The following is a 21,546-nucleotide window of genomic DNA, read 5'->3' as shown; positions in this document are numbered from 1 at the left end:
CTGTAATATAATGTACTACAAGTACGGTATGCAAAAAGCAGCAACTCCTTCGCCCTTTTTTCAAATTCCCAAATAAAACACTTCGTTTAATTCCACTCTGTGCTCATTATCTTATATATTTTGATAAGATCATCTCTCATTCTTCTGAACTCCAATGTGTATAGGCCCAACCTACTCAACCTATCTTCACAAGTCAACCCCCTCATCTCCGGAATCAACCTAGTGAACCTTCTCTGAACAGCCTCCAACAGCAAGTATATCCTTCCTCAAATACAGAGACCAAAACTGTACACAGTGCTCTAGGTGTGGCCTCATCAATACCCTGTACAGTTGTAGCAAGACTTCCCTGCTTTTATACTCTATCCCCCTTGCAAAAGGCTGATCTTTCAATCCTCTTGCACATTGGGACTCTGCTTTGCTACCTTCCCACCTTCAAAAGCTTTCCGAAAAATTCTTTGTAACTATGACTTCAGACTGCCTGCCCCAAATCCCTATATATCAATTTCATCCCTTTATTTAGGGAGTGCTTTTTGAATGCAATACTAAAATAATTAAGCAACCTCAATTCAGATAGCTTAAAGGAATAATGTAAAATCAAGCTTTGGTGCACATGATTTCAGTATCGATGTTGAAACAATTGTACCAATTTATTTAAACTCTCCAGTAGCAGAATGTTTTTAAAATAAGGGAAGAACTTAAAAACTGGACAGTTTAACCAACATAAATCATTTAAATAAACTACCTGTGAATTCAAGTTTCCAACATAAATGGTTCTTCTAATTTCTTCAATCTTGGAAGGATCCACATTTCCCATTGTTGGAGGTTGAGAGCTTATTCCTAATGCTGTAAGAGTAGGATCGAGTCCCGCTTGTAGTGCTCCCAGTGTAGTAAAAGGGACAGAACCAACAACAGTTCCCATTGCACTCGTAACTGCATCAACTGCACTAATCTATCAAATACAAAATGTAGCTTGAGAATTAGTCGGCAAAGTTTTTTTTTTAAATAAAAGAAAATTTATCCAAATCCATTTCTTTTAAAAGATGACAATTTTCTTTCAAAATGTGCTGCACACACCTAACATTCTGAACATACATGTGAACTTGCATGTGAAAATGGACACCGTGCCAAACAAGATTATAGGGTGTGACCATAAACTAGCTCAAAGAGGCGGGTTTAACAAAGGCCTTAAATTAGAAGATGGTGGAGGGGTTTAGGCAGGGAATTCCAGTGTGGGGCTAATGATGGGGTGAAGGGAGGGGGGATGCACACATTTCTCCTCAGTCCACTGGCTCAAATTCTCATTTGTTCCCCACTAGGTGCACCTTCCCTTCCACTGGCTACATTTTCCATTCCAACTCAGCCACTTCCTTTGCCTCCAATGCTCAGTAACTATAGATCCTCCTCACAAGCTGCCCTTACCCCTTTAAGAAATTTAACATTTAATTGTACAGAGAAAACTGCCAGGCCATCCAGCTTCTACTCTTATTTCAAATATTATATTTGTTGATTATTGAACTGTAATGTAAATATAAAAGAATGTTTTACACTCTAAGCTTCAAAACATCACTTACAGAAGCAAGAGGGTTTGACGTAGGGACTGGAAGCAACCCTGCACCAGACATCAATCCTGTAACAGAAGTGGTAGGAGCCAAAAGGGACAAGGCTTTGGCTTCATCTGGGATATTACCTGTGAAAGAAACAAGACAATTACTTAGGATAATGGAATCAAGTAGAAAATGAGTTTTTTTCCCCATCTCAATAGCAGATTGACTAATCTGAGAGCTCACTTCTAGATCCTTCCAAAAACATACAAACATAAAGATGTCTTTTTAACCTACTCTGTAATAAAATTAAAATAAAATTGCAAACTGCCAAAACTGTAAGCAACCATATTTACAGGAAAACTTGTTTTATTAATTAAAAATGTAGACAATAATTTAACACTTTGAGCTATGGTCACCTGTACTTGAAACTTATTGGTCATGTACCATACGATATCAAGCATGGACGTTTTCCCCAGGCGATCACTCTCAGTGTTCGAAAGTTGTGTTACACACGACAACCGTTCATGTTGGCTGCATCAATACTAGCACACAGAACATCAGATACAGAAAAGAAGAACATTTTTTAAAATTCTTTGTTTAGTCCCCAATAAAATGACACATAGCCAAAATCCGAGAACTGATTTTTAAAAAAAATTAAAAACCAGTTAAAACAGTCGCAGCAAGAAACCATAATTGTTTACTAATGAGATTACAAATGTTTCACGTAATTCAGTTTATCCTGAATTCCAGCATTATAAATTACAGCTCTAAACTTTACCTGGGTGTGTCACAATAGTACATATGTGCATCAGCACAAATGATTTTACAGTCAACTGGACACCAGTTACTGTGCTATAAAATGGGGCAGCCAACTGACATCTCAGTCCTTCTGTGGCTGAAGTGAGGCTTTTTTAATGTATTACTTAGTTACTATGCCCATGCACAACAAAACAGGAAGTCTTTCTTTCACCCTGATCTAGGTAACCTATATAATTGGAGTTAGTTGATCTAGATGCTAAGATAGAACTGTGTCCCTTTAAGGTCACTGCTCAATTACTCCCTGTGGGAAAGCGGTATAACTAGGCATATAATGAATTACATTTCTGTACATCGGCAGCTGCTTGTAAATCTGCGACTCCAGTCTGTAGGTAGAAGCCAGGTTATCAAGATCAGAAAGATTATCAGGAAATAGTTGGCTGTCTTAATACTTTTGACAATTATGAAGTGCGCCAAACATGAGCTAAACACAAGATTTTTTACACGTACATGATTCATTCTACTTATAAACTAATTAACAATATCCAGCAAAGGTGCTGCAACACACAAAGCTTTTGAACAACCAAATGGGTCCTACATCTGACAAAGGTTAAAAAAAGGGTGACACCGGTGGTACTGCCACAAACAAACCCCTTCAGTTCTACTAGCCTCTGCAGCAAAGAAGCCAGAGACTGAGTTGCTGCTATTAACTGTGAGAAATAAAGGGAAATGGGAGTAAGAAGGCAAGCGGGAGGAAGAGGGAATAGTGAAAGGCAGGGAAGAAACAAGGAAGGCAGAAAGTGAGTGAATGAGTGAGCGAACGGAGAGATAGGCAGAGAGGGAATGGCAGAATTAATGAGCATTTGAAAGAAAGGGACAATGAGCAAAAAAAGTGGAGGACAACAGAAACGGAATAAGTGGAGAAGAGAAATGGGACTGGATGAATGAGGGGAAGAGAGAAGACAATCCAGATTATAACTAAATTGTTAGAAGTAAAGCATGTCAAGTCACACTGCAGGAATATTTCCTGTGTTACTATGTGTAGCAAAATTGTAAACTTGTTCTTTATAAACTGGTTCATGATTTTGCTACGTCTAGTGCACAGGGGACTATTATGGTCTAAATTTCTTGCAGAGAAAACTCGTAGTTACACTGATATCAGAGAGGTTATAGGTATAGATTTTTAAAATTAAACTTATGACTCCTTTGTTAATATAGAATTTCTTTTTATGTTTCTAATTGGAACATATGAACAGGAGGAGGCCTTGAGCCTGTTCCAACATTCAATGAGATCATGGCTGATCTGTGACCTAATTCCATACACTCTCCTTTGGCCCATATCTCTTAATATTTTTGCTTAACAAAAATCTATCAATCTCAGATTTAAAATTAGCAATTGATCTAGTTCTAATTTTTAGACTATGCCCCCTAGTGCCAGACTCCCCAGGCAGCAGAAATAGTTTCTCTCTATCTACCCTATAAGTCGATCAATCTCCGATTTAAAATTAATAATTGATCTAGTTCTAATTTTTAAGACTAGTCCCCCTAGTCCCAGACTCCCCAACCAGCAGAAATAGTTTCTCTCTATCCATCCTATAAGTTCCCCTTATTACCTTGAAAACTTCGATCACCCCTTTGAAATTCCAGGGAATATAACCCTAGTTTGTGTAATTTAATCCTTGGAGTCCAGGTATCATTCTGGTAAATCTAGGCTGCACTCCTTTCCAAGGCCAAAATTTCCCATCTGAGGCGCAGTGCCCAGATCTGCTCACAATACTCCAGCAGTGGTCTAACCAGGGTTTTGCATTCTAGTCCTCTCGATACAAGAGCAATATTCCATTTGCCTTTTAAATTATTTTCTGCACCTGTCCATGACATTTTAATGACCTATGTGCATGGACTCCAAGTCTCTTTGAACCGCCACCAAAGTTCCCTTTTATTATTTTTTGGGAGTGCGGCCCCTTTAAGGGGCTGTGTGGCACATTCAAAATACCTTGCATGCGGGGTTTTTCTTATTTAAAAGCTGGTGAGCAGGCTGCATGGTGCTGCAGAGCGCTGTGAAGCCGCACAGCTTAAAGGGAACATTGACAGTCACCGTTTCTTGAGCTTCAAGATGTGGCTATACCTGTTATAAATCATTCTAATGTTTGATTGAATCCAATTCTAAGAATCTGTCAAGGCCAGGAATGCAGAGGTCCTGCTGAACTTAACAGCAGGACCTCATAATAGTTTTTTGGATCAGTTTCCTGCCCGACAGTCGGCCAAAAGCCAGAAGGGAAAGTCAGCTGCAGATAGCCACAGCCGGGGACCCTCGAAGACGGTCCAAGGGAATCGCGCGCGGGGGGGGATGGACACGGATGGGAGAGGTCATGATCGCAGAGGGGAGGCCGAAGGCACTCATGCTCCCCAACCCACAAGGAGTGCTGAAAAAGACACTTACTTTGCGGATCTGGCAGCTCTCACCCAGCTTAAAGGGATAACTGCTTCCACTTTCCTCACTGCTAGGAAACCAGTGCAGCAACTGTGAATTTTAAATCAGGCTCCCAATTGCATGGTGAAAGCCCAATTTAAGTATGTTAACAAAGTGTTCTGCCTCTTCACAGTGAGACGCCACAAAATCTGCCACCAAGAAAACGACAATGGGCACGGAGGGTTAGGGGTGCATTTCATGCAATTGTCGGTTTAACTCCTCATCTGTCATGGAGGGGGCTAATATTGAGGCCTGTGATTCTGCTGCTCACAATATGACAGCGCCGTGATGTTTCTGCTCCACAGTCCTGAATATCAACGGTGACAACATAAAACTTGTCATGACTTTTTACATTAAGCTTTACTTTTGACAGTAGTGAAAGCAAAATGTGTTAAGATTTCACTTTCATCAGATACTGCAGTCTCCCATAACTTGCCCGTTTGCCTTTGGGGACCAAGAGGAATTTCCCTGTATTTTCCACAAATTTTCGTATGTTCTTATGTAAAAAGCACTCCAAATTATTGATGCCACCTTTAGGTTACTGGACTTACTGTGAGCAGCAACACCACATATGAATTTAGGACAAAAGACATATATGTTAACTGCAATACTTAGAAATAATAAACCTCCAACCTAACTGAACTACTTTGTAAAACAATCAGAAAAAGAGATCTACCAGATAGCTTAGTGAGCAAATACGCCATACGATTTGGTAAGAGTTATGCAGATTTGGAAGGTCTCAGGTTTAATTTCCGGTCTGCGCTGTTAGCTGATCTCAGGTAGATCAGAACTAGAGGTGCTACAACTTGCCACAGTACCCTTTGAATAGTAGAGAAGGAAATTAGGTAGTGTACGCACACTCCTGATCACTAACCAGTGAACTGTGCTTGAAACCACACATGTGGATACTGAGCGAGGATAAAATTCAGTTCTGCTGTATTATTCTCCTATACTCGAACAGACAACTGACGGTTCCAACAAAAAGCCATCGACCTGAAACGTTAACTCTCTCTCTCTATACAGATGCTGCATGACGTACTGAGTATTTCAAGCAATTTATGTTTTTATTAGCCAGCTGATAGTTGTCAGAGCATACATAAATAATGGGCTTTTAAGTAAGGTATTAAAGGCCCAAGGAAACTGTACCCTACCACAAGTCACTGCCTATAATTTAGGAAAAATTGTTGAAACTTAAAAATAGAAATGTACAGTTCTAGGCAATTAGAACAAATGTTCCAAACACTTGTGCCATATTTGAGGACCATATCAATTATTACTTTATAAAAGGATATCACTATACCGCCAGCTTTTATACTAAAGAATTTCTATGTGCTTTAACACTCAATTAGCACATTAAATTAAATTAGAACAAATAAACAAAGATTTTTTGGAATTTGTGAAGATAATGCAGTACACTTCATTTTACTGCGATCATATGCATGCTCTATTTTGTACCACACAATGCAGTTACTTTAATAATCAGGGAACACAGAACATAAGAATTAGGAATTAGGGCCATCTAGCCCCTTGAGCCTGCTCCACCATTCAACAAGATCATGGCTGATCTGGCCGTGGACTCAGCTCCACTTACCCGCCCGCTCCCCGTAACCCTTAATCAATACTTTCACAGACTTTTGAGTGCAGAGAGAGTATAGTCATTGTTTCTGTGACTATATGAAACACAGGCAAGACATCAGGCGCACGTTATTTTTAATTACTGTACACACTGTAGTTAAAAGACTACATATTAAAGCACCGCTGCTTTTTAATTATAGACTAAAAATGTACAACGCCAGACTAGAAAATGCTTGTGTGGTATAAAACGGATATAATTTTTTGTTATAGCCACTATTCATTATTATCTATACAACTTAATTACATTGTTTCCATTTGCTTTTCTTGTTAATATATACGAATACGCACAACACATAAGCTATCATTTACTAAGAAAGAAAAAGAGGTGTCACTGCAGCAATCACAGTAAATGTGATGGAACCAATAAGAGAATTGTATCATACATTAATTGAAAATTTCAATGCCATACATAAAGCTCAAATAATTTTGTTGAAAACAAACTCTTGTGGTTTTAAACATTATATTATGGTATAATGCAAAATGTTAAGTAACATTGGTATAATTTATCTTGGCATTTTAAAACAAAATTATATAATTATTCGCTACCATATCTAAAAAGAAATCCACTCCCCAATACATACACATACACACACGCACATCAGGAACCGATTTATTAAACATTATTTTAGTTAGAGAACATTTACAAACAACACAGTACAAAAACAGAAAGAATTAAAATGTTTAAAGAGAAGACAAGGGACAAATAAAAAAAATAAAGACAGGGTATCCATCTTGGAAGATGTCGACGGGCAGTCTCCAGGCATTATTCCCCCCTTGAAGGTTTTGCTTGGTGGCAGCATTAGTGGCATAGCAAACAATGCCTACAGTAGGCAAGTGCACAGGTCTGCCTTCGCCAGTCTAGTCATCTACTAATGCACACACATCACAGAGAAAACATACAAAACCAAATTAATATTGGTACTGGGATTCCATCTACCATTAATTATGGTTAATAAAGAAAAACCTTCAATTAATTGTGACATATTTCAAATTACTTGAAAACATGATATACCTGCAGGAAAAGAACCAGCCACTGGTTCGGCTTAAATACAAGCTAATGCAACCATTTATACTCAACAATCCCATAATACTGAACCAGCTTTTAGAGTTGGAATGTAACAGTTGTCAACATAAATAAATTAAAGCAATTAAAAAATGGCTCAGATGGCTTAACACTGCACATACTAGATTTTTATGTATCTGTACAAAATGTAAAAAAAAACATTTGTTCCTACAAGATGGCAAACTCCATTATAGTTATTGAAATAGCACATAAAGTCGCAAACTATAAATTTTAATTTGTAAATGCCAAAATATATATAGCAAGAACCATACCTTTAAAAAGTTTTGTTCATTGTAAACAAAATTAAATATACATTTTTAAAGTAAGCCTTTATGTGCCATAACATTTTTCTCAGTTTACACGGTATTAGCAGTACAGCGCCCAAAGTAATTAGGAGCATGATAAAGTAACTCCATAGAATAGTTTCAAAACCACACGTTAAAAATGTTGAACATACCAGTGAATTCTTAAGTTAAAATAAGGATGTGAACACAAGGTCCAACATTATGAATTCTGCTGTGGGGTTTTCTATTGGAAAACTTTGCAATGGATCCAATTACATTTAGGTTTTACAGGATGAAGCCAGTATCGAACAAAGCAATTGAAAAAAGTTATCGGATTTCAGTTGAGAATTTAAAATTCCTATCTATAACCTTAAATCCTGTCCACACAATCAACAACAACAACTTGCATTTTTATACCTTCTACAGTCAGTTAACAAGACCCATTAGCACTATTTGTAATTTAAAGTGCCAGTATGGATATACACTAATATTTTCAATAATGTTACTCTGAAATATAAAACATAATTTAACTTGTATGTTCATGATATCTTGGTGGCTGTTTTCCCTAGTGATTTTTTTTTTACATGGATACCTAAATTTAGTGTTAATTCTGGGGTCCCATGTGGTTCAGAAATCAGGGCTAACTCTTTCCCTAGCCCACACTACATTTGAGTACAGCTTCCTCACTTGGAGCACAGCATCAGCTTCATAGTGCTTTCAAGACCGCATTGACAACTAACTAGCTGTAAAAATATTTACACCAGAAGTGTAGATTATCTGCAATATAACAAATTAGAAGATTAAATCTGGAGATTTGTTTCAAAACCATCTACTGGTTTACCATGTCAAAATTAAGTTAATGGCCTGGAATTTTTGTGGTGGTAATGACAGCGAAACTGTCAACGTCGCTGTCATTACTGTGTAAAACTGACAGCAACTTCTGGCGTCCGCACATGTGCAGTTAAACTCAGAAACTGGAAGTTGTTGTCAGTGATTCCTTGCTCCTACAAAGCTTCGTGGGAAAGTAAGAGCCTGCAATGGGATATAGACCGGTTAATTGAGTGGGCAATAAGGTGGCAGGTGGAGTATAATGTTGGGAAATGTGAGGTTATTCACTTTGGTAGAAAGAATAGAAAAACAGAATAAATGGTGAGAAACTAGTTAATGTTGGTATTCAGAGAGATTTAAGTGGGCTCATACAGGAAACACCAAAAGTTAGCATGCAGGTACAGCCAGCAATTAGGAAGGCAAATGGCATGATGGCCTTCATTGCAAGGGGGTTAGAGTACAAGAGTAAGGAAGTCTTACTACAATTGTACAGCGCTTTAATGAGACCACACCTGGAGCACTGTGCACAATTTTGGTCTCCTTATCTGGGGAAGGACATACATGCCTTGGAAGCAGTGTAACGAAGATTTACTAAATTGATCCCTGGAATGAGGGGGCTGTCCTTTGAGGAGAGATCGAGTAGATTGGGCGTATACGCTCTGGAGTTTAGAAGAATGAGAGATGATCTCATTGAAACATACAAGATTCTGAGGGGGTGTTGGGGTAAAGACTTCTCTTCTTCAAGGCGGATCCCCTGAAATAAGGAATCGACACCCGCCCATATAGCGACTATGTAATCACTCAGACAAAACCTCGGTTCAACCGATCTTTATTCAAGCATATGCAGGGGAAGAGTTCCGATGAACCCTTCAAAGTACAAGAGTTCGACATGCACAGTTATACAATTTTTCAAGGTGCGAGACCCTCCTACAAAACTTCTACGACCACCGGTTGGCCGACAGCTTATCAGCGGAGCTTCATGATTCATTGACCCTTTAGACTGGCTGCTGAGTGGTTTCCCAACCTGTCCATCTCCCATCACATATCAACTTGCTGGAATGTGTTGTCCTACAGTGTCAACTTTGTCTCAGTTCCTTATGACATGTTGGTTAACCTTGTTTCCCAGAGTTTGCTATGCGCCTGGTTTCTTATCAGCCAATTCCTAAGAGCTCCAGCCAAAACTATCTCATTTCCATGAATGCAGCTGCTGCTATAATCTCTGTTTCAGACAGCTTACTCCCTACTGTTCTTGGTAGGTGTTGTTGTTCTCTTAAATGTATTGAATATGTAAGTTTCCATTTTCTATTATTCTGACTAAAGTTCAACACATTGTTTAGTTACTTAGGATGGTTCATTTACTATCAAGCTTTGCTTCTTAGCTTCTCTCCATTTTAAAACCCATTTGTAAGTGAGTTTTACATACAATCTGTCAATAGGCGATATATTACAATCCCTACCGTGAGGTGGAGGAACTCCTGATTCCTCATAACCTGCTAATACTGATATGCCCTTTAGCCTGGACCATTTTATGTCAGATTAATTCACTACCTTCAATATTCACTTTAGTGACCATCGGTCTGTCTACTTCCACTTTGGTGACATCTACCCTTACAGGGGGATTGACACGGTAGATGCTGAGAGGTTGTTTCCTGTAGCAGGAGAGTCTAGGACTAGGGAGCATAGTCTCAGGATAAGGTGTCGGCCATTTAAACTGAGATGAAGAGGAATTTCTTCACTTAGAGGGTTGTGAATTTTTGGAATTCTCTACCCCAATGGGCTGTGGATGCTAAGTCAGTGAGTATATTCAAGGCTAAGATAGACAGATCTTTGGACTCTAGGGGAATCAAGGGATAAGGAGATAGGGCGTGAAAGTGGAGTTGAGGTCGAAGATCAGTCATGATCTATTCAATGGAGAAGCAGGCTCGAGGAGCCATATGGCCCATTCCTAATTCTTAAGTTCCTCCACAGAGTGCGCTGTTGCAGTCTTCACAGCTGCAATCAACACAGAAACAGTGATTTGACGTGAGCTTCAACTTTTTATGCACTATTCTCGTTGTAAAAACCGCTGAAAATGTTACGCCTTGTTGAATGAGGTGTAACAGAGTTTTTAAACGGCGTACTAAGTCATAATTACTGTTGAACAACCTTTCTGGCCCTGAAAGACTAATTTTACAAATGTGGAGTGTCATTCCCTCACAATAACATTTATAATTTCCATGATTTTTAAAAGAATAAAGATGATTTTTTTAAAGTTTGTTTATGATAATAAGAACACAAGAATTAGGAGTAGTAGGCCACCTGGCTCCTCGGGCCTGCTCCGCCATTTAATAAGATCATGGCTGATCTGATGATCATGGGCTCAGCTCCACATCCCTGCCCGCTCCCCATAACCCTTTATTCCCTTATCACTTAAAAATCTGTCTATCTCTGCCTTAAATATATTCAGTGACCCAGCCTCCACAGCTCTCTGGGGCAGAGAATCCCATAGATTTACAACCCTCAGAGAAGAAATTCCTCCTCATCTCAGTTTTAAATGGGCGGCCCCTTATTCTGAGATTGTCCCCGAGTTTTAGTTTCCCCTATGAGTGGAAATGTCCTCTCTGCATCCACCTTGTCGAGCCCCCTCATCATCTTCTATATTTCAATAAGATCACCTCTCATTCTTCTGAACTCCAATGAGTATAGGCTCAACTTACTCAACCCATCTTCATAAATCAAGCCCTTCATCTCCGGAATCAACCTAGTGAACCTTCTCTGAACAGCCTCCAATGCAAGTACATCCTTCCTTAAATACGGAGACCAAAACTGTATGCAGTATTCTAGGTGTGGCCTCACCAATACCCTGTACAGTTGTAGCAGAACTTCTCTGCTTTTATACTCTATCCCCCTTGCAATAAAGGTCAACATTCCATTTGCCTTCCTGATTACTTGCTGTACCTGCATACTCACTTTTTGTGTTTCATGAACAAGAACCCCCAGGTCCCTCTGTACTGCAGCACTTTGCAATTTTTCTCCATTTAAATTATAATTTGCTTTTCTATTTTTTCTGCCAAAATGGATAACCTCACATTTTCCCACATTATACTCCATCTGCCAAATATTTGCCCATTCACTTAGCCTGTCCTTATCCTTTTGCAGATAATTCACCTTCGACCTTAATCCCATGTGTTTGTCCCAATCTTTATTTTGCTTTCTGTAAAGTGATTAAAAAGTGAATTGCAATCTGTGCTGTTTACTTTCTGATGTGCTGTGTCTGTGAATTCTTCAATCTGACTGGCTGATCAGCCTGCTTAATGACTTCACTGTTACTGGATGGCACAGGGCCCCTATAGATGGTGCCAGATGTCAGAATAGGGGAAATCAGCGCTCCAGAGGCCGGCAAATATTTGTGAGAAGCTCTTTGAGGTCAGCGGCGAGTGCTGTCCCTTCGCCTCTGACAGCAAAATCCAGGCCAATGTTTTTTGTATATTTTGTACTGTATTTATGAAATCTTGTGTAATCTTACTTTCCTGCTTTCTTAATAAAAAGGATTTTGAAGGCAAAACTGGACATATTTTAATTAATAAAAATTGGTATCATATTAATAAATATCTTTGTGCATTTCATGCATTTTTTAATTACGAAGTGACTCCTGCCAACGAACCGGAAGCTACGCAGAAGCGTTTTGTGCATAACTGTCAGGTCCCAAATTTTAAAAATAACGTTCACCACAACAGACGGAGGATCTAAGAAGTGCTGAAGCACATCAACTAATAAAGTTTCATTCATCACTAATAAAGTTAATGTTATTAGGTTGGGTTAATGTTAACGTTACTGGTGATTTTTTTCAGTTTAAGAACCGCTGGCTTGAAGGACAAACAACTTTAAAAAATAAACTCACAGTTCGAATTTTATTTAAAATGAACGGTTCTAACAGAATTCTCTAAATCCGCTTCTTTATTCCTCATTTTGAGAAGTTCGGCAATAGCAAACAAAAAAACACACTGGAACTGCACATGCGCAACTACTTTCGGTTTGTTTTCAGCAGTCGCGTCCTTTTAATTAATGTTTTAGTATTAAATGGCCTGTATAATTTTATAAACTCAGAATAAATTGCATCAAAGCCCATCTTCTAAAAAAAATACATATATATAGTGTAAATATATGTAGTTATGTCTCACATCAACTGCTTCACTTTAATTATTTAGCTTTTGTGATACAGGTACTATAATCTGTTGCACATAGGCCTGCCAACAAATCTTGTGCTACATTGCACGAACTTTAGTAGAGGCACTCCCCATTTCAAAATGCTTTATCAAGACTAAAATCAGGAGGCTAGCTAGATTGCAACAAAGGACAAGATAACTACCAAAGTTAACTGATATACACAAAAGATTAAAGTTTCATGATGCAATATTAGTAATGAGTGCATTAATAAACGGGTGTAAAATTCCTCCACCTGCTATTTTAACTTGTCTGTTAACCCATATAAAATAACTAGAATAATGTATTTGTTAAAATAATGGAGTGCATTTACACATTAATTACTATTACTGCATGGTGCAATGTCTAACCCAAGTCTCTTTTATATTCAATCCTGTTTCCCTTGCTCTGCAACATTAAAGAACAAGTGTTCTGTTTTGCCTTGTCATGAATTTTAGAGCTGTGCTTTTAATGCAATATTCAGAGTTCCACAAAACAGACCACAGCTTAAGACATAGTATTACACATATTATACCAGGCAGTGGTATAATGTGTGTTAAATACAATAAAGATCACTGTCCACCTTCAAAAATCCCTAGAAACTTTTTCCTCTCAGCTAAAAAATGGATGTATAATTAAAATAAGCCAGAGAGCTGATGAATTTGCAACAAAGCCTTAATTACCTACCTTCACTGAAGGGTACAACTATCAGGCCTCTGTCTATAAAAACCACGTTTGTTAGATGCTGGGCCACACCAACACTCACAGGATCGTGATATTTAATGTAACATACCCTTGACGAAACTGGGATAGGCGAATTGCTGAAAGATGAAAGATGTCAGAATTAGTTTATTAGGATTAAATTACAATGATGCTACAATATATTCTTCAAATTACAGTAAGAAATTCAATTTCTATAGTGCTCATGTACATTGAAACATCACGGGCAAGGCCAGCATTTATGCCAAAGTCTAGTTACCCAGAGAAGGTGGTGGTGGGCCGCCTTCTTGAACCACAGGTAGTCGTTTGATACAACTGAGTGGTTTGCTCGGCCACTTCAGAGGGCAATTAAGTCAACCACATTGACATAGGACTGGAGTCACATGTAGGTAAGATGGTTCATATGGGAAGTTTCCTTCCTTAAAAGGAGTTTATGGTCAAACTGCCATAGTAGGATTTGAACTCAAATCCTCTGGATTATTAGTCCAGTCCTCTAGATTACTAGTCCAGTAACATAACCACTACACTACATACCTGGCTGATGGAGTAGTCATGAGTGGTGGAGTAGAGGGAGCATAGAAATGGAGATCTCTATACAAAAGTGACTCACCATTACTATGAATGGGGATGTGCCATTTTCATTGGTTGGTCCGGCCCATGTGATCCCAGGATGCACATACGCTCCTGGAATACGTGGGCCTCTGTGCTGGGCTGCGCATCGAGGCCCCGGAGCAGAAGTAATCCACTTATCACTGGCAATTTCTTCCAATGTTCTCTCAATCAGCTGTCATAAATTTGGTAGAAGATCGAGGAAACCCTGTTCACGTATCTGTGAGGTTTCTGCCAAACTGGCTGACTGGGAGAATCCCCAAAGAAATTTCAGGCATCTGTGTTTAACTTGCAACCTAAACTATTTCAATTTAAGTTAAACCTCCTTCTAATAATTATTTTTGGTCAATCCCATTCCTTAAGTGAAATGGTGATCCTTTTCTTAAAGTCATAACTTCCCTTTGATAAGCATAAAAAATACTTGAAAGAACAAAGGATAAAGGAAAAACAGGGAAAATAAGCAGAGATAAATAATAAACTTTAAAATGAATATAAAAAAGTAAATAAAACACGAGGAAAACATTTTAACTGAGGAGAACAAAATGAAATATTAAAAGGTAAAAGATAAAGGAAACAAATAATGAAGAACAAAATTCCCAACCCCACTTAGGTTCAACAATTTGTTCCCCCGAGGGTTGGGAGGCAAAGTGAAGTGAGAATAGTGTGAAAGCCTAGTTTCATAATAAAGTTGCTCATCGAATATGAGTTATAAGATGCAGCATCCTAAAAAGAACTCCCAACTATCACTTTTTTCAGAGGAAAAAGGAAAAACACTTGTGGGAAATGTGGTAGAATTCATAAATCCTACATGTTTATTTCACTTGAAATTAATAAATTTGACTAAACTGTATAGAAAATTCTGGTATAAATGTAATACTTCTAACAATGAAACTATTTTTTATCTTGTAAATAAAGTTATGTTGTTTCTCATATCTACAATCAGGGTACAAAACTGAAATTAGTTATCCATAATAGATATTTAATTTACTTGTATGGTGATAACATTATACTTATGCTCCTTTATCCAAGTTGTATTTCAATCAAAGTGCCACAGGTTCTCAGAATAAAACATGTGTGGGACATTTTACAACACAAATTTGCAGCTATATAGTGTCTTTAATGTAATAGAATATCCCCAAAGTGCTTCACAGGCGTGTAATCAGACAAAAATTGACACTGAGCCAAAGAAGGAGCCATTAGGACAGGTGATCAAAAGCTTCTTAAAGGAACGAGGTGCAGAGGAAGAAGGGTTTAGGAAAGTTTCATGAGCTTCGGTCTAGACAGCTGAAGGCACGCCCCCAACGGTGGGACGAAGGAAGTTGGTGATTCACAAGAGACCAGAATTGGAGGAACGCACAGTTCTGAGGGTTGAAGGGCTGGAGGAGATTACAGAGATCGGGAGTGACGCGGTCATAGATGGATTTGAACACGAGAAGAATTTCAAATTTGATGCATTGCTGGACCAGGAGCCAATGTATATCAGTGAGCACAGGGGTGGTGATCGAATGAGTTAGGATACGGAAAGCAGTGTTTTGGATGTGCTAAAGTTTATGGAGGGTGGAATATGGGAGGCTGGCCAGGAGAGAATTGGAATAATTAAGTCTGGTGGTAACAAAAGCTGTGGTTTCAGCAGCGGGATTGAAGCAGGGGTAGCGGCGGGCGATATTACTGACATGGAAGTCAGAAGATAGAAGATAAGGGATGAGAAGCTCAGCTCAGGGTCGAATAGAACACCAAGGTTGTGAACAATCTGGTTCCACCTGAGACAGTGGCCATGGAGGGGGATGGAACCAATGGCTCGGGAACGGTGTTTGTGGCAGGGGCTGAAGACAGTGGCTTTGGTCATCCTAATAGTCAAGTGGAGGAAATTTCTACTCATCCAGTACTGGATATCGGATAAGCAACTTGAGAAGCAGTAGAGGGGTCGAGAGAGGTAGTGGTGAGGTAGAGCTGGGTGTCGTCAGCGTACATGTGATACCAGACATGTTTTCAGATGATATCGCTGAAGAGCAGCATGTGGATGATAAATAGGAGGCAGCCAAGGATAGATCCTTTTAGGACTCCAGAAGTAACAATGGAGGAGCAGGAAGAGAAGCCATTGCAGCAGTTTCTCTGACTACAACTAGATAGCTAAGAATGGAACCAGGCAAGGGCAGTCTCATTCAGCTGAACAATGGAGGAAAGGCATTGGAGGGGGATGGTGTGGTCAACCCTGTCAAAGGCTGCAGACAGATCGAGAAGGATTTGAAGGGATAGTGCACCATGGTCACAATCAATCACAGAGGATGTCATTTGTGAATTTAGTTAGGACTGTTTCAGCGCTCTGGTGGGGCGGAAACCGGATTGGAGTGCAAACATTTGAGAGGCGACAACACGTTCAAGGACGCTGGAGAGGAAAGGGAGTTTGGAGAGGAGGTGGTAGTTTACAACGATGGGTTTTTTTTTAAAAAAGGAGTGGGGTGATGAGGGCAGATTTGAAAAGGAGGCAAACAGTAGCAGAGGAGAGGGAACCTTTACAATAACGGCTAGCATGGGGGTCAGGATAGGAAATTGGGTGGTCAGCAGTTTAGTGGAAATAATATCGAGAGAGCAGGAGGTGGGTCTCATGGACAAGATAAGCTCAGAGATGGCACGAGGAGAGATAGGAGAAGCAAGAGTTATTTTTGCATTCCAAGATGATCCTGAAATAGTTAGCAGCTTTGGCAGAGAGGAGCATAACCTGCTGGTGCTTGAAGTGGTCCAGCCAGATCTGGTGATGAATGGCTCAGCTAGTTGTCCGCAATAAACTTTAAAATCTACGCCCCTTAGACGTAAGGGAGTGGAGATGAGGACTGTACCAGGGGAAACCACCAGGGTGGGAGGGAGTAATGATTTTACTGGGGCAAGGTCATCAAAGGTGGAGGGGAGGATGTGATTGAGCAGATCGATAGCTGCAGAAGTATTGTAACGAATGGAGGGCCAAAGTCTAGACAGTTGAGAATTTGAAAGTGCAGTTGTAATAACTTAGGAGAACGTTTTCCAGGAGTGAGTGCAAATGGAAGTGGGGTTGGAAGTGATGAGGGATGCAAGGAAGTTTTATTAAGTTAAAATTGCTCCACCAGTGCAAGTTGTTGTCGATCTCCTATGGTGCTGTACATGAGGAGTCCAGACTAAGTGTATTCAAGTGAAACAGGGGCAGAGGATAATTGGACCAGAGCATGCAAATGTAATTCAGTGCCTATTTTAAAGTCATACATTCTATTCTTATTTTTAGATAAAACTTTGATTTATAACAGTTTTGTTGGGCAAACAAGCCCCAGTTTATATATTACATCAAAAGATTAAAGTAAAAGCTTCAGTGCTCATTTGTTGGCCAATATACAAGCAACGCAGCATCTGAATGGGTAAAATACTGTTACCATGCTCACCTAATTTTTTTACATTTTAGTAGCTGATAATGTTCACTTAATCAGAAAAGCCTTAATACTATCTGTAGCTTCAATATTAAAGCTCGGGTTGATTAAAGATGACCGTAAATGCCTCACCACACACCAAGTCAACTAAAGCAGTGCTATAACAGTGTGCGGGAGCAGAAGAATACAGATAGAACTATATGAATACAAATTAAAAGTCCTCTTCCCATCCCATCTACCAGGTATTAAACTATTACAAGCTTCACTGGAAAAAAAACCCCCAGAGGGCCTAACCAATTAATCATATATAAAGTATGATGTATTATAGCCAATTAATTAGTTTTGAAGTGTAGTTACTGTTATTATTGAAAGTTCTATCTATTAAAGCCCCCACCATTCCCTGACCAAGAGCACTGGCTGGAGACTGCTTTCAGAGTGTTTGCAATTCTGTTGTGTGCCAATTCAAAGGAAGTTGGCTTGCACAGGACATAATCAATCGTTAAACAAATTACAATTCTTACAAAATCATGTCTTAAAAAAATATGAAACTTCCTTTTCTCTATGACTTAGCCAGTTTACCCAGTGGGTAGCTAAGCTATAACAACAAGATCGATCACAGACTTGATTCCAGTCTGTCCTGGGTTTGCTTATTTCAATCAAAGGGTACTACAATTAGTCTTAGTGCTGCTGGGTTCCCACGGCTGTTTGATATCCAGTAACACTTACTTGAAAGTGTACATACATGAACATCAAGTGAGGACAAGATTGAGCAGGTCTAAGATGGCATCCCCTTCCCCTCCAACACTTTCAATCATCACTTGGGAGGTACCAGAGAGGTGACCGACAGTCGTGACACTATCCCAGCAATCATTTCAAAATGGAAAAGTGAGAGTATTGATAAAGTGTGTTAATTTTTCCGGGGCGAGGGGAGGAGGTTAACTTTATTTTGCAATTTTTTTCAGCAACTTCCAATCTACAGTACAGCAGTTCCTGGTAATGTGCAGATAAAGTTAATACCTGGTGTATATATAGATCAATTAATTTTCTGCAACAATTTTGCTGCATAAAGATGGACTATTTAATTTAAAAAATCATCTTTTCAAGTCTTTCAGTCTCACTATGTTTAATAACTATGGGAAAATGCTAGAGTCCATCGTTAAGGAAGTAATAGCAGGACATTTAGAAAATCATAATGCAGTCAAGCAGAGTCAGCATGGTTTTATGAAAGGGAAATCATGTTTGACAAATTTGCTGGAGTTCTTGGAGGATGTAACGAGCAGGATGGATAAAGGGGAACCAGTAGATGTCGTATATTTGGATTTCTAGAAAGCATTCGATAAGGTGCTACATAAAAGATTACTGCACAAGGCAAGAGCTCACGGGGTTGGAGGTAAAATATTAGCATAAATAGAGGATTGGCTAACTAAAAGAAAACAGAGAGTCGGAATAAATGGGTCATTTTCAGGTTGGCAAACTGTAACTAGTGGGATGCCACAGGGATCAGTGCTGGGGCTTCAACTATTTACAATTTATATTAATGACTTGGATAAAGGGACCGAGTGTAATGTAGACAAATTTGCTGATGATACAAAGATAAGTGGGAAAGCAAGTTGTGAGGAGGACGCAAAGAATTTACAAAGGGATATAGATAGGCTCAATGAGTAGGCAAAAAATTTGGCAGATGGAGTATAATGTGGGAAAATGTGAGGTTATCCACTTTGGGAGGAAAAATAAAAAAGTAAGTTACTATTTAAATGGGGAGCGGGATCTGGGGGTTCTTGTACATGAAACACAAAAGGTTAGTATGCAGGTACAGCAAGTAATCAGGAAGGTAAATGGAATGTTGGCCTTTATTACGGGGGGGACGGGAGTATAAAAGCAGGGAAGTCCTGCTCCAACTGTACAGGGCGTTCGTAAGACCACACCTGGGGTACTGCATTCAGTTTTGGTCTCCTTATTTGAGGAAGGATATACTTGCATTGGAGGCAATTCAGAGAAGGTTCACGAGGTTGATTCCTGAGATGAAGGGGTTGTCATATGATGAAAGATTGAGCAGGTTGGGCATATACACATTGGAGTTTAGAAGAATGAGAGGTGATCTTATTGAAACATATAAGATTCTGAGGGGTCTTGACAGGGTAGAGGCACAGAGGCTATTTCCCCTCATGAGGGAATCTAGAACTAGGGGGGCATAGTTTCAGAATAAGGGGGGGTCACCCATTTAAGACAGAAATTAGGAGAAATTCCTTCTCTCACTCGAGGGTTGTGAATTTTTGGAATTCTCCACCCCATGGAGCTGTGCAGGCTAGATCCTTAAATATATTTAAGGTGGAGATAGACAGATTTTTGAATGATAAAGGAGGCAAGGGTTATAGGAAGCGGGCAGGGAAGTGGAGTTGAGGGCAGGATCAGATCAGTCATGATCTTATTGAATGGTCAAGCAGATTCAAGGGGCCAAATAGCCTACTTCTGCTTCTATTTCTTTTAAGAACATAAGAAATAGGAACAGGAGTAGGCCATACGGCCCCTCGAGCCTGCCCCATCATTCAATAAGATCATGGCTGATTTGATCATGGACTCAGCTCCACTTCACCGCCCGCTCCCCATAACCCCTTATCGTTTAAGAAACTGTCTATTTCTGTCTTAAATTTATTCAATGTCCCAGCTTCCAGAAGCAGCGAATGTTCTTATAAATTCATTACCGACTAATGTATACCTGACCTGAGACAATTATGTATTGATTTGAAATACAGTTTTCACTGATCAAAATTGAATGGCTGGCTGCATGCTAAATGGTCTGTTTATATTCTGTTCCTGAGTTTTTAATGAATACTGGCTGTAAAAATAAAAGCAGCAAAGTCATACTAGGACGAGGATTGAGATATGGAAACAGAGATGGATTACCAGCCCATTTAAATATATATAGGTATTTATTTACAAAATGTAGCACAAAACAAAACAGATTGTGTCAGATTGATTCAACCGTTAAACAGCCTTTTCAGCTGGATGACAAGTTAACATGCAAATGCAATTCAATCATTGGGTTCTGTTGATATGGGACACAGGCAGTTTTAAATCATCTGAAAACCACAAAATGGTTTGCCAACCTTCCAGTATTTTTCAGTGAGGTTTTTTTCTACTGAGTGTCAGCTGTGGTTGAGTCGGTAGCACCCTCTCCCGAGTTAGAGAGTTGTGGGTTTAAGTCCCACTCCAGTCTGGAGCACAAAAGTCTAGGCCGATACTCAGTGCAGTACTGAGGGAGTGCTGCACAATCGGAGGTGCCATCTTCCGGATGAGACGTGGCCCCACCTGCTCTCAGGTAGAAGTAAAAGATCTCACAGCACTATTTCGAAGAAAAGCAGGGGTTATCCCCAGTGTTCCAGCCAATATTTATCGCTCAATCAACATCACCAAAACAGATTACCTGGTCATAATCACATTGCTGTTTGTGGGAACTTGCCGTGTGCAAGTTGGCTGCCGCGGTTCCTACATTATAATAGTGGCTACACCTCAAAAAAAGTACTTCACTGACTGTAAAGCGCTTGGAATGTCTGGTGGTCATAAAATGCAAGTCTTTCTTCCTTATTAAGATGCCGATTTCAGTACTGGGGAATGAAAGAGCATGGAGGATTCAAAGTAAGATACGACATGGGACCAGAAATAGAAAGCTCTCAGTTACAAGTTTTGAGTCTGCGCTACTCTCAGGTTCAGCAAAGATCATTCCCATAGGAGCACAGATCATCTGTGGTGTGGAGTACCTTTATTGCCCGATTAGCTTGTTATAAGATAGCATGACTCAAGATCTAACAAAACCTTTCATTGCGTGTACAGGAATTTGTGATCTCAAGACACCCCACCGACCGCTAAATACTCTAGCGAGATGTGGCCAACATCAAAGACTTTCATTTATGTAGCGCCTTTCACGGCCACCGGACATCCCAAAGTATTTTTACAGCCAATGAAGTACTTTTAAAGTGTAGTTACTGTTGTATAAATATACTGGGATAAATATTGGCCAGGACACCAGGAATAACTCCCCTGCTCTTCATCGAAATAGTGCCAT

The 21,546-nt window shown here is 39.5% G+C and overlaps 1 protein-coding gene across 4 annotated transcripts in view; it reads right to left on the bottom strand.

The window, feature by feature from the left end:
* Positions 1–21,546, bottom strand: part of srek1 (splicing regulatory glutamine/lysine-rich protein 1) — a 74,684-nt gene that overhangs the window by 51,875 nt on the left and 1,263 nt on the right. The window contains exons 1-5 of one of the 4 annotated variants that reach the window (XM_070879463.1): positions 13,450–13,515; positions 5,447–5,589; positions 1,961–2,086; positions 1,572–1,687; positions 743–949 (exon numbers count right to left, since the gene is read on the bottom strand). In XM_070879463.1, the coding sequence (XP_070735564.1) occupies positions 743–949; positions 1,572–1,622 (258 nt within the window). In that variant the 5' untranslated portion in view covers positions 1,623–1,687; positions 1,961–2,086; positions 5,447–5,589; positions 13,450–13,515. Of the gene's footprint in view, positions 1–742; positions 950–1,571; positions 1,688–1,960; positions 2,087–5,446; positions 5,590–13,449; positions 13,584–21,546 lie in introns of those variants that run through there. The other 3 variants (XM_070879453.1, XM_070879436.1, XM_070879444.1) reach the window with 3 other exon arrangements.

Source organism: Pristiophorus japonicus, chromosome 1, assembly GCF_044704955.1.
Source record: "Pristiophorus japonicus isolate sPriJap1 chromosome 1, sPriJap1.hap1, whole genome shotgun sequence".
Lineage (NCBI taxonomy): Eukaryota > Metazoa > Chordata > Chondrichthyes > Pristiophoridae > Pristiophorus > Pristiophorus japonicus.
This window is presented reverse-complemented; position numbering and strand designations above follow the sequence as displayed.